Source organism: Notothenia rossii, assembly GCF_949606895.1.
Source record: "Notothenia rossii genome assembly, contig: scaffold_591, whole genome shotgun sequence".
NCBI lineage: Eukaryota > Metazoa > Chordata > Actinopteri > Perciformes > Nototheniidae > Notothenia > Notothenia rossii.
This window is the reverse complement of record NW_027639556.1, coordinates 1-17,311: the sequence shown is the minus strand read 5'-3', so window position 1 is coordinate 17,311 and position 17,311 is coordinate 1. Positions and strand designations below refer to the sequence as shown.

Here is a 17,311-nt window from a genome sequence, read left to right as displayed (position 1 = left end):
TAATGTAATGACTATACTTCCAGGTGTCTTCTTCATTATTTCTGTATTGATCATTTGAACCTGCAGTATCTAAGGTTGTCAGATAAATGCGTAGGAGTAAAAAGTACATTTACCTCAAACTAGTAGTAGAGTAGAAGTATAACCACTTGTAAAGTAAGAGCTCTCCAACCTTTTAATTAGGTACAGTACCTGGTCCTTAGTTTAATTCCACTATGAAGACATTTGACAGAAATTAAATGTATTTACTTTCATTAAACTCCATAAAAGTGACACAAATAAAGCGTGACTCTCGTCCTGCAGGGTTACAGGCAGAGCAGCGAGTTCATCATTACCCAGAATCCCTTGCCTGACACCATAAAGGACTTCTGGAGGATGATTTGGGATCACAACGCCCCGGTCATCGTGTCCCTGCCGGGGGCGGGCCAGGTGAGGAAGAAGGATTGTTCAGCTGTATTCAAAGTCTTTCTAAACAGGAAGAGTTAAGCACTTTATTCATGCCAAGGTATTATATTGAATTATCGTTTTAAAGCAAGATGTTCAGTTAGGACCGTCAGGGAGTGCCTAGCGTAGCGTAGCTTGGCATAAAGACTTGGAGAAGGGGGAAAAAGCAAGATTGGTTTTGTTCAGATTAAACAAATATGCCTCTAACTTTTAACAAATATACAATTGTATTACTAAAATACTGCTATACTACCTGGTACAAGTGTTTAACAACAGCTTTAAAATCAAAACTGCTCCACCTGTTAAAAATCTGCTCAAAGATTGTTGGTCACCCTGTCAGAGACTTCCTGACTCAGCAGACCATAATAACCTGAGAGGCTGTCCAACATCATCTGGGACCCAAAGCATGCTCTGAACAGAGAATCTGAACTGCTACCATCTAATGGAGATTCACTAAAGTCAGCCTGAAGCATCCTTTGTGCTCCAGTCAGTCCTCACAGTGAACACAGAACTGAATCCAGATCAGATGCACGCTGAAAGCTCTTTGAGCAGCTCTCACTGATCCTGCTGTTGTGTTAAATGTTTGTTGTTTGTTGTTCATGCATTGTGTCTTGATGTTAGACATGGAGCTGCTGTGATGCAAGGAGCATTTCAGACTTGATCTGACCATTAAAGTATTATCGTATTGTATTGAAATACATAAAAGACATCGTGGCAGATTTAGTAAAAAACACAAGTTTAGGTTGAATAGTATAGTGATAGTTAGTTAGGACTGAGATTAAGGGTCGCGTCCTCCCTGAGCTTCGGATCAGCTGCAAAATAAAAAATGTGGTTAGTTTTAATAACACGTTTATAAATACTCCAAATAAATTCAATATGATATACTATTCATTTTTTTGGAGATACTATACTATGACCTATTTTCACAAAATATTCCATAAATGTTTTTGATTTACTGACTTTTCTTCAGATATACTATTCTAGCTTTTTAGCACCAGGCTTTACTATGACTATTTCTTTTCAACATACTATGCAAAGACTTGAACGTTTCTTTCTAACCTGTAGTGTTTGCTGTTGGATTAAAGTTGAATCTGACTGTCTGTTGTTGTTAGACGGAGGCGGAGGTGGAGCAGAGTGCCATCTGGCCCCGTAAAGGAGCCCCGATCAGCTACCAGATGTTCACGGTCTCCCAGAGGAGTGAGAACAACATCTGTCTGACCAACGAAGACATGCTGGTGGTGCGGGAGTTCGTCCTGGAAGCAACTCAGGTTAGTTCCTGTAGAGGTTTTTAGTTCTGAGCCCAGGATTAGCTGAAAAGAGTCCAGGAAGTTAACAGCGTTTAATTAAACAATGATACAATGAAATTGCAAAATGGCAGCTCTCCCCGCTGGATGGAGCTCCGCTGGCTTGGGATCAGCTGGGAAAGAGAACGGCTAACAGCTGGCTTCTCATTTTATCAACTGTAGTCTTCTCCTATTGGCTTAGCGTTGACGGGGCCATACATCTTTACTTCTACTTGAGTGAAGAAGTTTAGTCAGTACTTCGACTTTCACCAGAGTATTTTTAAACACGAGTATCTGTACTTCTACTTGAGTAAAGGATGTGTGTACTTTTGCCATCTCTGCTGGACAGGATGACTTCGCTCTGGAGGTGAAACATTACAGCGCCTCCTGCTGGCCGAACCCTGACAGTCCCATCAGCAACACCTTCGAACTCCTGAAGCTGGTGAGAGAGGAGAACGCCGCCAAGGACGGACCCACCGTGGTGCACGATGAGTGAGTACAATATCATTTAACAGGTTTTGAATGCTCTGATATTTATAATATATAATATAAACTTGATTTGTATAGCAGCTTTCATGCACAAAGCAGCCAAAGGGTCAGGATCAGTACTCATGGTCATATGTTGTGTTCTGACTGATGATATCTGTGTTTCTTTCCCCTCAGTGTGGGAGGAGTCACAGCCGGGACGTTCTGCACTCTGTCCTCTCTGGTTCAGCAGCTGGAGGTCGAAGGGTCGCTCGACGTCTTCCAGGCCGCCAAGCTGACAAACCTCATGAGACCGGGGATCTTCAGCGACGTGGTGAGGATACTGTCTTTCTCACAATACACTGAAGTTAGAGTACTGTCTGTCTCATACTATGCTGACGATAAACTGAGGTCTGTTTAAAACTTGTTCAGGTGTATATCAGTATGTAGTGTCTCTACTTTAAAGAGTCCTCTCCTGCTGATGTTCAGGTGTATATCAGTATGTAGTGTCTCTACTTTAAAGAGTCCTCTCCTGCTGATGTTCAGGTGTATATCAGTATGTAGTGTCTCTACTTTAAAGAGTCCTCTCCTGCTGATGTTCAGGTGTATATCAGTATGTAGTGTCTCTACTTTAAAGAGTCCTCTCCTGCTGATGTTCAGGTGTATATCAGTATGTAGTGTCTCTACTTTAAAGAGTCCTCTCCTGCTGATGTTCAGGTGTATATCAGTAGGTAGTGTCTCTACTTTAAAGAGTCCTCTCCTGCTGATGTTCAGGTGTATATCAGTATGTAGTGTGTCTACTTTAAAGAGTCCTCTCCTGCTGATGTTCAGGTGTATATCAGTATGTAGTGTCTCTACTTTAAAGAGTCCTCTCCTGCTGATGTTCAGGTGTATATCAGTATGTAGTGTCTCTACTTTAAAGAGTCCTCTCCTGCTGATGTTCAGGTGTATATCAGTATGTAGTGTCTCTACTTTAAAGAGTCCTCTCCTGCTGATGTTCAGGTGTATATCAGTATGTAGTGTCTCTACTTTAAACCTTTTTATATATTCATTAGCGATACAAAACTGAATGTCATATTTTATAATACCCGAAACATTTAGTACTTTTATTTCTTTAGGTACATTCTGCTGATAACACTTGTGAACTTTTACTGAAGTAACGTTTTGAGTATGGGACTTGTAATGGAGTTTTTTAATAATTTACTCTTTCTACTTAAGGATCTGATTCTAGCCATGATAGTGTATTATCGTTAGAAAACTCTCCCTGGTCCCCGGCTTGAGCTTCAATCTCAGGATCCATGTATCTGTGATCCTCTCCAGAATGGAAGTAGTCATCACATACAGAGCATCAACTAGTTCCTGAACAGTGTCCTTCACATGCTGATATCCAAGAGAGGGAGTTACCCAGTCACAAGATGGAGGAATAGAAAGCAGTATTCAATGTTTACTTCAGATTAGCTCCACGTCAGAAATGATCATGCTTGTCATATGTCTCTCTCCATAGAGGCTGAATCATCATGTTAATCACATAGCTATCATATGCCTCAAACAGTCCTGATGCTCTTCTAGGTAATCACACATCCTGTCATGTTCACAGCTACAGTTGATACCTCTGTTATCATGTTGCTCTCATGTTGGAAGAGGACATTCAGTATTTTCCCAACAGTAAGTATAACAGTTGTGTACCTGTGGTGGTTTCTCAGGAGCAGTACCAGTTCCTGTACAGAGCCATGCTGAGTCTCATCGGGACACAAGAAGACGAGGACACTCTGAATTCCTCCGACAACAACGGGACGATCGTGGTGGGAACCGCCAGCACCGCCGAGAGCCTTGAATCCCTCGTGTGATCGCCCCAAAACACACAGAGAACTTTAAACGAGAAACAGCCTTTTTATTATCCTTCCTCCTCAAACACCAACCCTGATGCCAGACTAAAATAAACAAATAGTTTGAGGCCGAGAGTGTGTCCTCTTTTCGCTGGATCTGGACTTTTGTAACGTGTGCCTTTTTGTATTTTTCATCCTGTACTTTCTAACTTTGTTACAAGCTGTAGACTAACTGTGCGATTTATTATAACACTAACACACTCTTCCTAAACGTTTTGTATTTATTGGCACTGAGCCAAATGGGATAAAAAAGGGCATCTTTTTACATTAAATGAGATATTTTGTTAGCTTGTCTTTTACAGAGCTCCTGCACTGAACTCCTCCTCTGTAAATACCATCGCAACAGTAGCAGCTGTGTGCTATTGGATGAAATAAGGGCCTGGAATAATACAAAATAATAATCGAATGTAAATAATATTATAGTAATCAACTCGATGGACCAAATTTCTATTTATACTTTTAGTTTTTTATATTTGACCATTTTTAGCGCTTTTCAAATGTTATGGTTTTAATAATAATTGCTTAGTTCAAGGACATTAATGTTTTTATATTCTGACATTTTGTAACAGACTAAATGTGATGCATGGGATACTGACATGTTTTTTTTTTTAGCTGGACATGAAACACTGCTGGATTATTAGATAGGGCATTAAATACGTGAAAGAACACCAAAAAAACCGACTGTTGGATTTTTTGTTACCGTGTTCATGACTATAATTGTACTGCAGCAACACATTTTAATCAACAAAGGGATTACTGTTAGTAAAGGCACAAACACTCCTTTTATGTGTCTAGAAAGGGATCATCTAAATGTATTTTATTGGTTGTAAACTGTCTTCGAGAAAAAACAAAATGTCCCAAAAGCACTGGATATTGACAGAATAATATTGAATTTTTATAAAAAAGTTAAAATAAATGTTGTTTGAAGACAAATTGGAGTGTAATTAAATTGGCTAGCGCTCCAACACATTGTACGTGATTGGCTAAGGGACGGGGTATCTCTAAACTGTTGACCAATCACAACAGAGCTGATAAGTTTAAATAAGATACGAACGATAAGATAATGGATAAAGTAACTGTATAAAACTAACAGCAACAGGAATCTTGATCGACAAAGATCTCAATAAGGTTCAGTTTTTGTACATTTTAAAACAGAATATATCTCCAATTAAAATGTGTTGAATACTATATCTGCACAATGCACCGTGGCTCACTATTGGCTGGGAAAGCGGGTTACATTTACATGTATCTGGTGTGTCCTTCAGAGTCAATTACAGCAGCAGAATGAGCCTCGCAGACGACCAACAAGTAGAGGTAAGAGGTCACGCCGCGAGACAAAAGGTGGAGCAGACACCCGACAGGACAGAGGTGTTAACAAACAATGTCTGAAAATGAAGACGTGGTGTCTGATGGAAAAACCTGTGGATTATGTATTTTCCCTTTATGGAGTCATGCTCTAATCCCTGCGCTGAACTGGTTATTCCAATTGATTTCCCCCTGTGTTAATCCGGGCTAAAACTCTGCAAGAAAACGCGCCTTTTCAAGACGGAAATAATTAGGTCAAGTGTCCAGACGTGGAGTTGACCGTCCGCCCTTATCCACACCTTCATTTGCATTTTTGACTTTTCATAATTACATGCCCAATTATCCCCTGCTTGGTGGCCTAGTTCGCATGGCTGCCTTCAAATCGAGTGGAAGCAAACCGGCTGATTGTCTTTTTTTACAGAAGAGCTGAAGCCTGTCGAAGATCATAAAATGCAATTAGTAACTTCTGTCAGGAAAATAAATCTATCTCTAACTATTATTTAAATCTGAAAGCCTGTGTTAAATGAATAGTGTTGAAGGAGTTTTATTTAAGGAAAGGCGGAGGTTTTACTGAAAGTGGCCCTATTTGCTCATTTCAGGTTCAGATAAACTCCCTCTGTAAAAAACCTATATAACACACTACAGTAAAGGGAAACCCCAAAAGGCCCAATAGGGTCTCTTTAAAGATGTTTATGAAGATAGTAAAAAAAGAAATTGAGTTTAGTTCACCTAATTAAAATCCTTAAAAAAAAGATAGCCTTATTTTGAAGTGGTACGTTCAATTGTAATGGTACACATTTCAAAATGATGCCGAAATGACAACATACGGATACCGGTTTGTTAAAAACATGATTTAATGCTTTGACAAGTTTGAACACAAGACGGCAAACGAAACACTTTTAAAATCGTATTATCTGATCGATCTGGCTAAGCTAAGCTAACATGTAGCTGCTCCGTCTACACTCACAAAAACCTCATATTGCCTCTGCTTTATTTATTTCTGTGAGATACAGACAGATATAAAGCAGCTACTGTATTTAAGGTAGTTTGTGTTGTGTACTTGTATGACTTTTCTGCCGTTTCTGAATAGATATGAGCAGCTGTAAGCTCTGTGTGCTAACTGCTAACGGCTAATTATGTTTTGGTTTCTGATTCGACGTCAGTGACAAAAACAGTAAATTGTGGAGGCTGCACTGTGCCAACACAGAAACCATATTTAATAAATTGCCTAATTAAAAAAAACGAATTATTAGATGATTAAATTGCATTAAAGGGTAAATGGACTGTACTTATATAGCGCTTTATCCAGTCTTTAAGACCCCTCAAAGCGTTTTACGTACTACATGTCATTCACCCATGCATACAGAGCAGTGTACCTTACTCTAGGAACTAACATTCCTACACATTCACACCACATTAAGTATCTTGACCAAGGATACATCGACATGTTGACTGCATGGGCTGGGATCGAACCCACAACAATCTGGTTGAAAGACGACTGCACTCCCTCGCAGCCACAGTCGCCCCATTAAAGAGATGCATTAATATCGTTGAGTGTGACTAAAAAATAATGGATAAAAAAGATGAATACATTCAGAGATAACTTTATTTGTCCCTTTTTCAAATAATGAAAGCACATCACAGAAAGATTTTTATTCATGTAAGCATGTTTACATTTTCCTAAAGCAAAAATCTTCTATCAAAACAAGCCTGAAATATTAAAAATAATAAAAGCGTGTTTTACCGCGAGGTAAATTAAAGCAATACTCCGAATACTGAAATTGTAGAACCGTTAAACTGAAATACTTCTTTTTAAAATCGGAATTTTAACAACCCTCTGGAGTCCCACATATAATCTACATGTCAGATATAGGATATGGATATATTATTTAAAAAAATACATCTCAGGTGTGTATAAAATCTCTCTTTGTTTTTTTTAACCATTTAAAGCATCCTACAAACCAAGGTGACCACGTCATCGCCAACAACACAAATAAATAGTGCTCAGTTTGTAGACAATAAATACTCCATATCCACTCTGGGGAAACTTCACACAGGCTCCACAAAAAACAATAAGCACTCTTTAAAACAAATCCAAAATGTCTACGTTACTCGCTGGTATGGATCAGAGTTACCCAATAAATGAGTTAATATACAATATTCAATAAAAAACACATTTGTAGAGTGCAGATTACTATTTTTTTTAGATATTACCACAAGATAATATACATTTATCTCAAGATATGTGAAGTGAGTTCGATTTTCTTTTTTTTAAATGTCGTTTTCTACTTATGTAACACCAGGGCAGTTTTCTATATGATTTTAAACAAGACACTTCCTTGTAAAGCAGTCAGAATTGACATTAGGGCAACATGTGACTTTTCTTTTGACATCCGACTGTTTAAAAAGGGAGTATCTTTAAGAGTTTTGCAAAAAAATTCATAATTCAGAGACAAAAAACTTAAATTATGCGATTTTCTGGGGAAAAAAACGACATGTTTTTCTCGCAATTCTGACTTTTTGCTCAGAAGAAGAACAAAATAGTATTGTCTATATATATTTGAGACATGAGCAGAACAAAATTAACACTATTGACTCGTGATCCCGTACAAAACAAGCAGAAAATAATCAGTAGCAGCTGCTCTCAGCTTCTTTGGTATTTCATACAGTGGACGAATACATCTGAGGCTAAATCATATTCTGTTATTTTATTCAACGTTTTCTATGTTGGACGGTTTCATTTCTATCACTTGTGTCCAGAGTGTGACACTTATTTTTGAAATGCATCACAGTTCGAAGGTCAGTGCAGTATTGAGCTACTTTTTAATGGATTTTTAATAAATGCAGAAGCTGTTTGAAACCATGGAGGGGAAATAAGGATGGTTTAAAACATGGAACAGTTCATCGTCTAAAAGGGATTTCTAACACTTAGAGACAGATTTATGATTCAAGGCAGTTTTACCTGATGAAAGCGTGTGTTATTTATTGCTTTTTAACGCCTAAAATAGTGTTTGATTAGTCAACCTTTTACAGATCTTCACAGAAGAGCTTTTATTGTACGATACAGCCGACCGCTGCTTCCCTTTAATGAGCTTTTTGACTTCAAATCTAAATCTAAATGTCACTCAAATTGAAATTCAACACCATAAATAAGAACTTTAGGGAGTTTAAAGCCTTTTGAACCGTTCACATATTCAAATATTCCCCCTAAAAATATTTATTTTGTCAGCGCCTGGCAGGTGAGTTATAAATCTAATTTTAAACAGGAGAGTCTGTCAGGAGATCCAGTTTGGATGAAGTTGGTGAAAAGGCAGCTGGTAGCATGTGGGTCTAATGTGTTTTGTCTGGATGTGTTGGATAGTATTTACAGTGATTACAGATCTACTCCTGCAGGTCGCTCTTAGACATGAAGTAAAGTCCTTCCTCCTTCAGTCGGGCCAGCGCCGGCTCGTAGATTTCCTTCAACATCGGAACCACGATACCCTTAGTAGTGATTTCACCTGAGAGAGAAAACACACGATCAATCTTAAAGGTGTCTTTTCTACATGAATGTGTCCCCGGTGTGTCAGAAAATACAACCCTCTCTTTTCCTCCGTACCCACATCTCTCAAAACGGTGGAACAACGGAGCTGATCCAGATTTGCTGCGGTCATGTCGTAATAGCGGAAATGCAAGACGTGTTTTGGAACTAATACGGCCTTTGTTTACATTAGCAAGCATGGCTAACACTCAGAGCTAAGCTGTACTGGAGAGAGTATGTGTAAAGAAGCAGGAAATAAAAGATACTCATCTTGTGGTGAACCTGAGAGGGAGAAAGCGTTTGAGCTTGAGAGAATCCATATTCAGAGGCATATTTTGTATAGATACGGCCCTATAATATATTGTTCAATATAGTATAATATGGGAGCTTTAAGGACACTCATATATAGGCGCGTTCACACCGGAGTACTTTTCCCGTTTAGTTCCGTTAGTGCCTGGAATTTTGCGTTCACACCAAAAAGAGAACTTAGTTCAGAGAACTTTTACCCTCATTTCTAGTGCCTGCTAGAGAGGTGTTAGTATCCTAGGGAGGGAAATGTTCCAATTTCTGATGGCTCGGCGAATTGCAAACCACGCCCCGTAAAACTCTGAAAAGTTTTTATGAAGCCGCCATTGTATTTGCTGGCATTAGCATTAGCCCCGCGCACCAACGGAGAGAGAATAACTTATGGCACCACAAAGAAAACATGGGAGCGGTGGAGATGAGGAGGTGTCGGCGTTCTGGCGATTTACTCGGAAGGCTTCAGTAGAAGCTGCTGGGAGTCCCAGCAGCTTCTACTGAAGCCAGTCCCCAACTCCGGGGACTTCCGGCCGGGGACTTGGGGTGGCAGTATACACCGTGAAGTTGTTTGCGGCCTGCCAGTAAACCCAAAGCAGAAGAAGAAGAAGTGACGTCAGCGGCTTCATTTGCCTAATCCTCCCTCAGGGACTTATTCCGGTGTGAACGCGATCTGCTCTTTAGTTCCATGGGGGCACTAAGTGCGGCAAAGTACTTGGTGTGAAAGCGGCTTATGTCTTCAGCATCGTACCTGTGGTTTGGTGCACCAGCCAAACCAAAACATATCACTCAATTTGTTTCAGAAAAACCTTCCTGACTCTTACCATCAAGGACCATGCGAGCTGCAATGGCTGCTGGGTACCCGACGGTCTTGGCCACGTCAGTAAACACAGAGCTGAATCCAGATCAAATGCACGCTGAAGACTCTTTGAACATGTTTTCTCTCACTGATCCTGCTGTTGTGTTAAATGTTTGTTGTTCATGCATTGTGTCTTGATGTTTGTCTGTTGATGTTACACATGGAGCTGCTGTGATGCAAGGAGCATTTCAGACTTCATCATTAATCATCATCAGGATTTGTAGATTTGATTTGTTTTTGAAAATTATGTAACTTTTTTTAGTTTTTATCCTTTTTTTTTTAGCATATTGTTTATTATATTATAACTTAGTACATTTTTTTTAACGCATTTAAGATATGCAACACTAAGCTGTCTGTGGCTCTTTCCTGCTGTAACGCTGCAAATGTCCCCTCTGTGGGACTAATAAAGGTATTCTGATTCTGATTAAGTATTATCTTATCGTATCGTATGACTCTTACCATCAAGGACCATGCGAGCTGCAATGGCTGCTGGGTATCCGACGGTCTTGGCCATGGCGGAGAACCCGTTGGGGGTCCCGTACACCACCAGGCTGATGTGTTTGGTCTCCAGCTCTCCGGTCGGGTGGCGGAGCCCCACGTCGTTCCTCATGATGATCATATCCCGCTCGCCCTCAGCTAATCAAGAGAGAGAAGTCATTCAAAGTTTTTTTAAAGGTCGTCTATTAAACTGCTTTCATCAATATATTACAGCTCTCAGATATACACAGAACAGGTCTCTGAAGTGTTTGGCTCTAAACACCAAACAGATAGTTGCAGCATCCCATAATCCCCTCTGTTTCAGCCCTGTCAGTCATATTATAATGTTCCAAAGGGGGGTTCGTTTAGCATGAAATACTTGAAATAACTAAAGGGTAAGTTAAAAAAGAAAGTAGAAAGAAAAGTGAGGTCAAAGAAAACTATTTCTGCTAAAAAGTTAGCAATGATTGAGGGTCAGAGCTACACAGTTCAGATGTGTGTATCTCACTCTGTGACTTTAATTCATGATTTTAAATGTCATTTCATAATGTGTTTCTTAATGCTCTCATTTTTGTAAAGCACTTTGAATTGCCTTGTGTTGAAAGGTGCTGCCTTGTGGGTAATAAATGAGTTTGTGTCTCACCAAAGGAGAGTTTTCCTTCCAGATGTTTTGCAAGCGCGGCCAGCACACTGTCGGCGTGAAGCACCGACTCTTCGCTCAGCATCCCAAACCTGAACAAAAACAAGACTCTTCCTCACAAAGGAACAACCTTCACAGCGCCGTTTGAAAAGCTTTCAAAGAACATTACGTTGACGCCACGGCAGCCCACACATCCTTGGCTGAATCTAAAGAGATGAGCAGTTGCTTTTTGTCCCTGCTTTGCTGGTGAATTGAATAAAGTGAACAACAAGTCATTCAATGTGAGCCGCGAAGCGCTTTGGCTTTTTACCCTTTTTAAAAACTGCATAGATGGAATATTTCCAACAGTTCACTTTTACCGTCGGAAAGGAATTTACGTTTCAATGCCAGCGCGGCCCCTCAGAACAATGGCGGCACGGAGCCTTGGTCTGAAGAGAGCATTGGAAACAGTTGATTTGAATTGAAGAGGTGGCGCGCTACACCACTTCACGCCTCCTCATGAAGGAGGGGAAGTGGAACGTGTGCAGAAGAGGAGCCTTGTTCTGAACACGCAAACCCGCTATTAGCAGGTAGTTACTGAAACCAAAGCAAAAACTTCACGGAGAAAGAGAACGGAGATAAAGTACAGATATTAACGGAGATATCAACATTTAAATACATTTATTACTTTATCTTTTGATATCGCTGCAAGTGTTAGCAAGAGGCACAAGGTTAGTGTTAACTGTAATGTAAACATGTGCTTTGTGTCTCAATTTGTTTATATACTGTATTATAACTTTGCTTACTATTTGAAGTTCACTTGTTTAATGGTATTCTAAATCAGTGGTTCTCAACTGGTCAGGCCTCGGGACACACTTTTTACTTGGTCAATACATCGCGACCCAACATTTTGAAGCACACAAAACTATTCAACAAAAAATCGTGCTGTAATATATACGCTTTTCAGCATACAATATTAATTAAAGTGAAGTACAGTGAATATATCCCTTCACAGAACTAAAGTATGCTTTTAAAAAAGGTTTAATGAGATGGAATCAAAGCTGAGCTGAACATGCTGAAAACCCACCCCCAGCAGGGGGGTCAGGGGGGATTCTCCCCAAGGAGATTTTTAGAAATACTAACATATAAACTACGCATTCTGGTACACTCTGAGAAGAAAATAAATAAATAGATGTATTACTACCCGACATATTAATAATATTTGATGCCATTGTTTGTTTTTCACTTAGTTCTGACAGCTTGCTGCTCCTCACAGAGAGAAGAGCAAAGAGGAGAGAGTCTGTGGGACTTACTTTAAATTGTGGGTAAGGGTAGATAGCCCCCATTGTTCTGTGACCTGTCAATCATCAAACCGGGGGTCATATTTCATTATGTGTTCATTTGTATCTGAAGTTGTACCCATGGATGTATAAAGAAGAGTTCTACCGCAAAGTTACTCTCCGTGGGGACTTCCGGCAACAGTCTTGATTCTGATTGGCCAGAAGACTCGAAAAACCATCAGCAAAGATATTTTATTGAGAAGATGATCACTACCTGACTACTGGGGTCCGGTACTTCCAGTCCAACGCTTACTGCATGCACAGCGTTAGAAATTTGGGCCTTCAAAATAAAAGTTTGACTTCTTCCCCGCCCCCCCCCCCCCAAAAAAAAAAAAGAATCCAATTTTTTTTTTCTTCTTCATTCACGCATCCGCGACCCACTCTAAACGGTGGGTCGCGACCCACCAGTTGAGAACCACTGTTCTAAAGTAATGCTCATATGGATGTAGCGTAAATGTATTTGTTGTTTTGTGTCTTTGTGTAGCTCTTAAGTTGGTTTTTGGAGTTTTCAATAAATTAGAAATCATCAGTCAACTGTACGACTATCTTTCCGAGGGATATGCTACAGTTTATATCAGAAAATATCGATACTTGGCGTCCGTGTATTGATACAATATCGCCACGCAAAGTATCACGACCCCTAATAAGTACGTCGTCCAAATATCTGAAATGTCTCTTTACGGTAAAGCTGGATTGCACGGGGTTACAGGATAAAAAGTGCCCACTTCCCAATACAGTGTGAATCCTGAATAGTGTTTCCAGTCCCTCACCATCTCAGGGTTTCCATGGCGAAGTCATCTTTCCCGATGCGTTCGTACACGGCTTCCTCGAAGGCTTCGTCAGAGACAGAAGAGGACAAACCCATCTGCTTACAGAGCAGCTCTTTCTGCAGAGAGGACAGATCACAGTTCATCTTTTTATTAGAGCTCTTCAAAAACAATTACGTTTTAAGTTTCTTCTCGTGCTCAAATCATCTCATTCCTAAGCCTCTAGTTCAGTATCAAGTTTTTCTCCTTTAGCTACGTTTTCAAAGCCCTAAATGGGCTGGCTGCGGCTTATATAGCTGAACTCCTCCAGCGCTACACCCCAGCCAGAGCCTTAAGGTCTGCTGACCAGCTGCTGCTGGTAGTGCCCAAGACCAGGCTCAAAACCAGAGGGCACCGAGCCTTCGCAGCAGCTGGCCCCAGGCTCTGGAACACTCTGCCCCCCCATGTGAGGTCGGCCCGGACCCTGGGGTTTTTAAATCCTCACTGAAGACTCACTTCTTCTGCCTGGCCTTTTCTGTTGTAAATTATTGTCAAAAACGATTGTGTGTCCCCTAGTTTGTCTCCTAGCTTCACTATAGGTCCTTGTTTGTCTCCTGAAGCTCATCCTTGTCTCCTAAAGCTTTTCTTTGTCTCCTAGCTTGTCTCCTAGCTCCTCTTAGCCTCCTCATTCATCTCCAAAAACTCCTTAAAATCACTTAGTTTGTCTCCTAGCTCTTGTTTAGCTCCTGATCCATATCATATATATCTATCTCCTAGTATGTCCTCTAAGGCTCCTCGTCAGCTCCTTCCCTGAATCTGATCCTCATCTCCTTGACTGCCTCCTCTTCCTCTCTTTACAAACAAAGACTTGACACTTTAGAAACGCCTACAGGTGGCAACGTTTCTCCATCATTGCATCCTGTTGTCAGAAAGATAAGTGACGGCGTTTCAAATAGCTATCCACTCTTTGATTTGTGATAAACATGCAGCTCCTCCTTCATCTCGGAGGGGGCACAAGAGGACGAACAGAATCTGCTGTGAACCCTCACGCTGTCAGAGAGCCTTGGTGTGTATACGTATATATAATAGACTCTTCAGGGTCTATGCAGGAATCCTGAAGTCAGATGTAATTCCTTTTCAGACCCTTTCCATACATTTTAAGACCTCGTCTCCACTTGGAGTTTTAACCGGTTACCGTGGCGACACACTTCACCTCACATTGACTATATACAGTATTGATTGTCCTTCCTCCTTATCTTCCAACCATTTGGACGCAGACTTGCATTTCCCCATAACGATGTTGTTTAACAACCGGCGTAAACGGACCTTCGTGCTATCAAGCAGTGAGCGTGCGATGTCCTGTTCAGATGACGTCAAACCCAACGGGATGCCATAAATAAAGTACACAGAATCACACTACACACCTACGCAATGATTACATTCAGGCAGACTGTAGAATACAACCTCTTTGGACCATTGATATACTTATTGAAAACAAGCTACAGAATGTAATACCTTGGAAAATGCCGTTTAATACTTTTTAATAGCCTTCATTTTTGCTAAATTGATTTAACAACTTTTAATACTTTTCACGACCCCGCGGACACCCTGATGTACTGAAAACACACTCACTGCGAGAAGCATCGAGTGACACAGCTTGCTTTAGTGGATCCTCAGATCGTATCAAAGCTTAATAAAATATTACGCATACAGAAAAATACATGTATCAAGCGATGGGCTGTAATGCATCTACTAATACAGTCAACTGTTTACACCTTTGTATGTCACTTTTATTCTCTTTCCATCATTACTATTTTTGTTTATTTGTTATTAATTTGTCTTATTTTCTAAGGTAGGACATTTGTGTAGCCCTGGATTGTATTGATACAGCTGTAAAACCTGAACATGTGAATGTGACTGGAAGATATTGTACTGTCTTAAGAAGTAGTAAAAACAAGCTTAATAAAATGTAATCCTAATGAAATGTAACTTTTAACTAAGTAGTATCCTTTCAAGTGTTTTAAATCCTTATGTTTGAGAAGACAAATGAGCTTAAAGATTTCAAATGAGGTTTCAGAGAAAGACTAGGAGATAGGAGACATGATAGGAGACACAGGTGAGCTTTAGGAGACTAATAAGGAACTAAAGAGGGGCTTGGATACAGAGATGAATGAGGAAGCTAAGAGGAGCTAGGAGACAAGCTAGGACACACAGAAAAGCTTTAGGAGAAAAACAAGGAACTATAGTGAAGCTAGGAGACAAACTAGGAGACAGACAAGGAGCTAATGAAGAGCTAGGAGACAGACTAGGTTTAAAAATGAGGTTTAAGAGAAAGACTAGGAGCTAGGAGACATGATAGGAGACACAGGTGAGCTTTAGGAGACTAATAAGGAACTAAAGAGGGGCTTGGATACAGAGATGAATGAGGAGGCTAAGAGGAGCTAGGAGACAAGCTAGGACACACAGAAAAGCTTTAGGAGACAAGGAAGAGCTTTAGGAGACAAACAAGGAACTATAGTGAAGCTAGGAGACAAACTAGGGGACAGACAAGGAGCTAATGAGGAGCTAGGAGAGAGATTAGGTTTAAAAATTAGGTTTAAGAGAAAGACTAGGAGCTAGGAGACATAATAGGAGACACAGGTGAGCTTTAGGAGACAACGTGTGGTTATAAAACACAGATTAGGAGTTTGAAATAGTTTTATGAAACAAACTAAGAGTACAAAATGAGTTGGTAGACAGACTAGGAGCTAGGATACAAACTAGGAGACATATATGTGCTTTAGGAGACAGACAAGGAGCTAAAAAAGATGAGTAGTTTGAAAAGACATGAGGATTCAAAAGACTTGAAAGGAGGACATTTGGTCCGTGTTCACGAGGGTTTCATGACACTACAGGAAGAACTTTGCTCGCGGGGGGAATCTGAGAAACCAAAGTGTTCTTTGTAGGGTGGGAGTTTTGCTTATTGTTGTCATGTTGTCTCGTAAATTGTCTTTGATGTTTCCCTATAAGAGAGTCTGTCACACTCAGAAGGAGTCGTCATGCCTGCAAGCATTAAAAGAAAATATCTTAAAAGACTTCATATCGATGTTGTGTTTCTTTCTGAACTGTAGCTAACGTACTACTGACAATAAAAGCCTTGAATCTTTGACTCATCATTCTCTCTGGACAGCAGTTTGCTTTGGTGGATCCTCGGGGTCTCTTACCCAGGAAACAGGGGACGAGGTGGGCAGCAGCAGGGGACACGGCTCACTGTTGATCAGACCCAACTTCACAAAGCCAGCCATGGCCTTCGTGAAGCCCTGAGGGACAGAGAGACATACAAACACCCATTTACACAAGAAATCAATCCATCAAAATATTGAATTGAAATCAGGTTTGGTGCCCCATTTGTGTTTTGCATGATTTGGTGTGTGTGTGTACCTTGAATCACAGCATCCCTCTGATCACTGTGTGTGTGTGTATGTGTGTGTGTGTACCTTGAAGCGCAGTGTTCCTCTGACCAGTGTGTGTGCGCTCTGGATTCCGTACGACTCGGCGTATATGGTGCTGTCTCGGTTGGGGAATCCCTCCAGGTTGAACCCCGGGAAGAAATCCTTGGCGGTGCTGGACTCCATCAGAGAGCCGCCGGCCGGGATCTCCACCACCTGACACACACACACACACACACACACACACACACACACACACACACACACACACACACACACACACACACACACACACACACACACACACACACACACACACACACACACACACACACACACACACACACACACACACACACACACACACACACACACACACACACACACACACACACACACACACACACACACACACACACACACACACACACACACACACACACACACACACACGTCATTGCCATGTTCTACACTGTCAGAGGTGGGAAGTAGTGGAGTACAAATACTTTGTTACTGTACTTAAGTACATGTTTCTGGTATCAATACTTTACTCCACTACTTATTTTTCTGAAGACTTTTTACTTTGACTTCTTACATGTTGAACACAAATACCTGTACTTTCTACTTCTTACATGTTGAACACAA

The 17,311-nt window shown here is 40.6% G+C and overlaps 2 protein-coding genes across 2 annotated transcripts; one reads left to right on the top strand and one right to left on the bottom strand.

The window, feature by feature from the left end:
* Positions 1-275: 275 nt before the first annotated feature.
* Positions 276-4,752, top strand: LOC307027669 (receptor-type tyrosine-protein phosphatase gamma-like). Its single transcript, XM_079695952.1, has 5 exons — positions 276-426; positions 1,554-1,709; positions 2,074-2,216; positions 2,388-2,523; positions 3,893-4,752. Exons 1-5 carry the CDS (start codon positions 373-375, stop codon positions 4,034-4,036), a joined length of 633 nt encoding a protein of 210 aa, XP_079552078.1. The 5' UTR covers positions 276-372; the 3' UTR covers positions 4,037-4,752.
* A 2,216-nt stretch (positions 4,753-6,968) lies between these two features.
* LOC307027668 (alpha-aminoadipic semialdehyde synthase, mitochondrial-like) lies at positions 6,969-16,879 on the bottom strand. The gene is made up of 6 exons (XM_079695951.1): positions 16,715-16,879; positions 16,442-16,537; positions 13,263-13,378; positions 11,177-11,265; positions 10,516-10,692; positions 6,969-8,880 (listed from the first exon to the last, which is right to left on the bottom strand). Exons 1-6 carry the CDS (start codon positions 16,850-16,852, stop codon positions 8,762-8,764), a joined length of 735 nt encoding a protein of 244 aa, XP_079552077.1. The 5' UTR covers positions 16,853-16,879; the 3' UTR covers positions 6,969-8,761.
* Between the last annotated feature and the right edge of the window lie 432 nt (positions 16,880-17,311).

Bases quoted from the DNA above. Each gene is read 5' to 3' on its own strand.
- LOC307027669 (XM_079695952.1), top strand. From the start codon at position 373: ATGATTTGGGATCACAACGCCCCGGTCATCGTGTCCCTGCCGGGGGCG. The intron at 1,710-2,073 runs GTTAGTTCCTGT...TCTGCTGGACAG, and splicing joins TCGTCCTGGAAGCAACTCAG to GATGACTTCGCTCTGGAGGT. The intron at 2,524-3,892 runs GTGAGGATACTG...GTGGTTTCTCAG, and splicing joins CGGGGATCTTCAGCGACGTG to GAGCAGTACCAGTTCCTGTA.
- LOC307027668 (XM_079695951.1), bottom strand. From the start codon at position 16,852: ATGGAGTCCAGCACCGCCAAGGATTTCTTCCCGGGGTTCAACCTGGAG. The intron at 10,693-11,176 runs GTGAGACACAAA...TCTCTTGATTAG, and splicing joins GGAAGGAAAACTCTCCTTTG to CTGAGGGCGAGCGGGATATG. The intron at 8,881-10,515 runs GTAAGAGTCATA...TTTCTCTCTCAG, and splicing joins AGCTCGCATGGTCCTTGATG to GTGAAATCACTACTAAGGGT.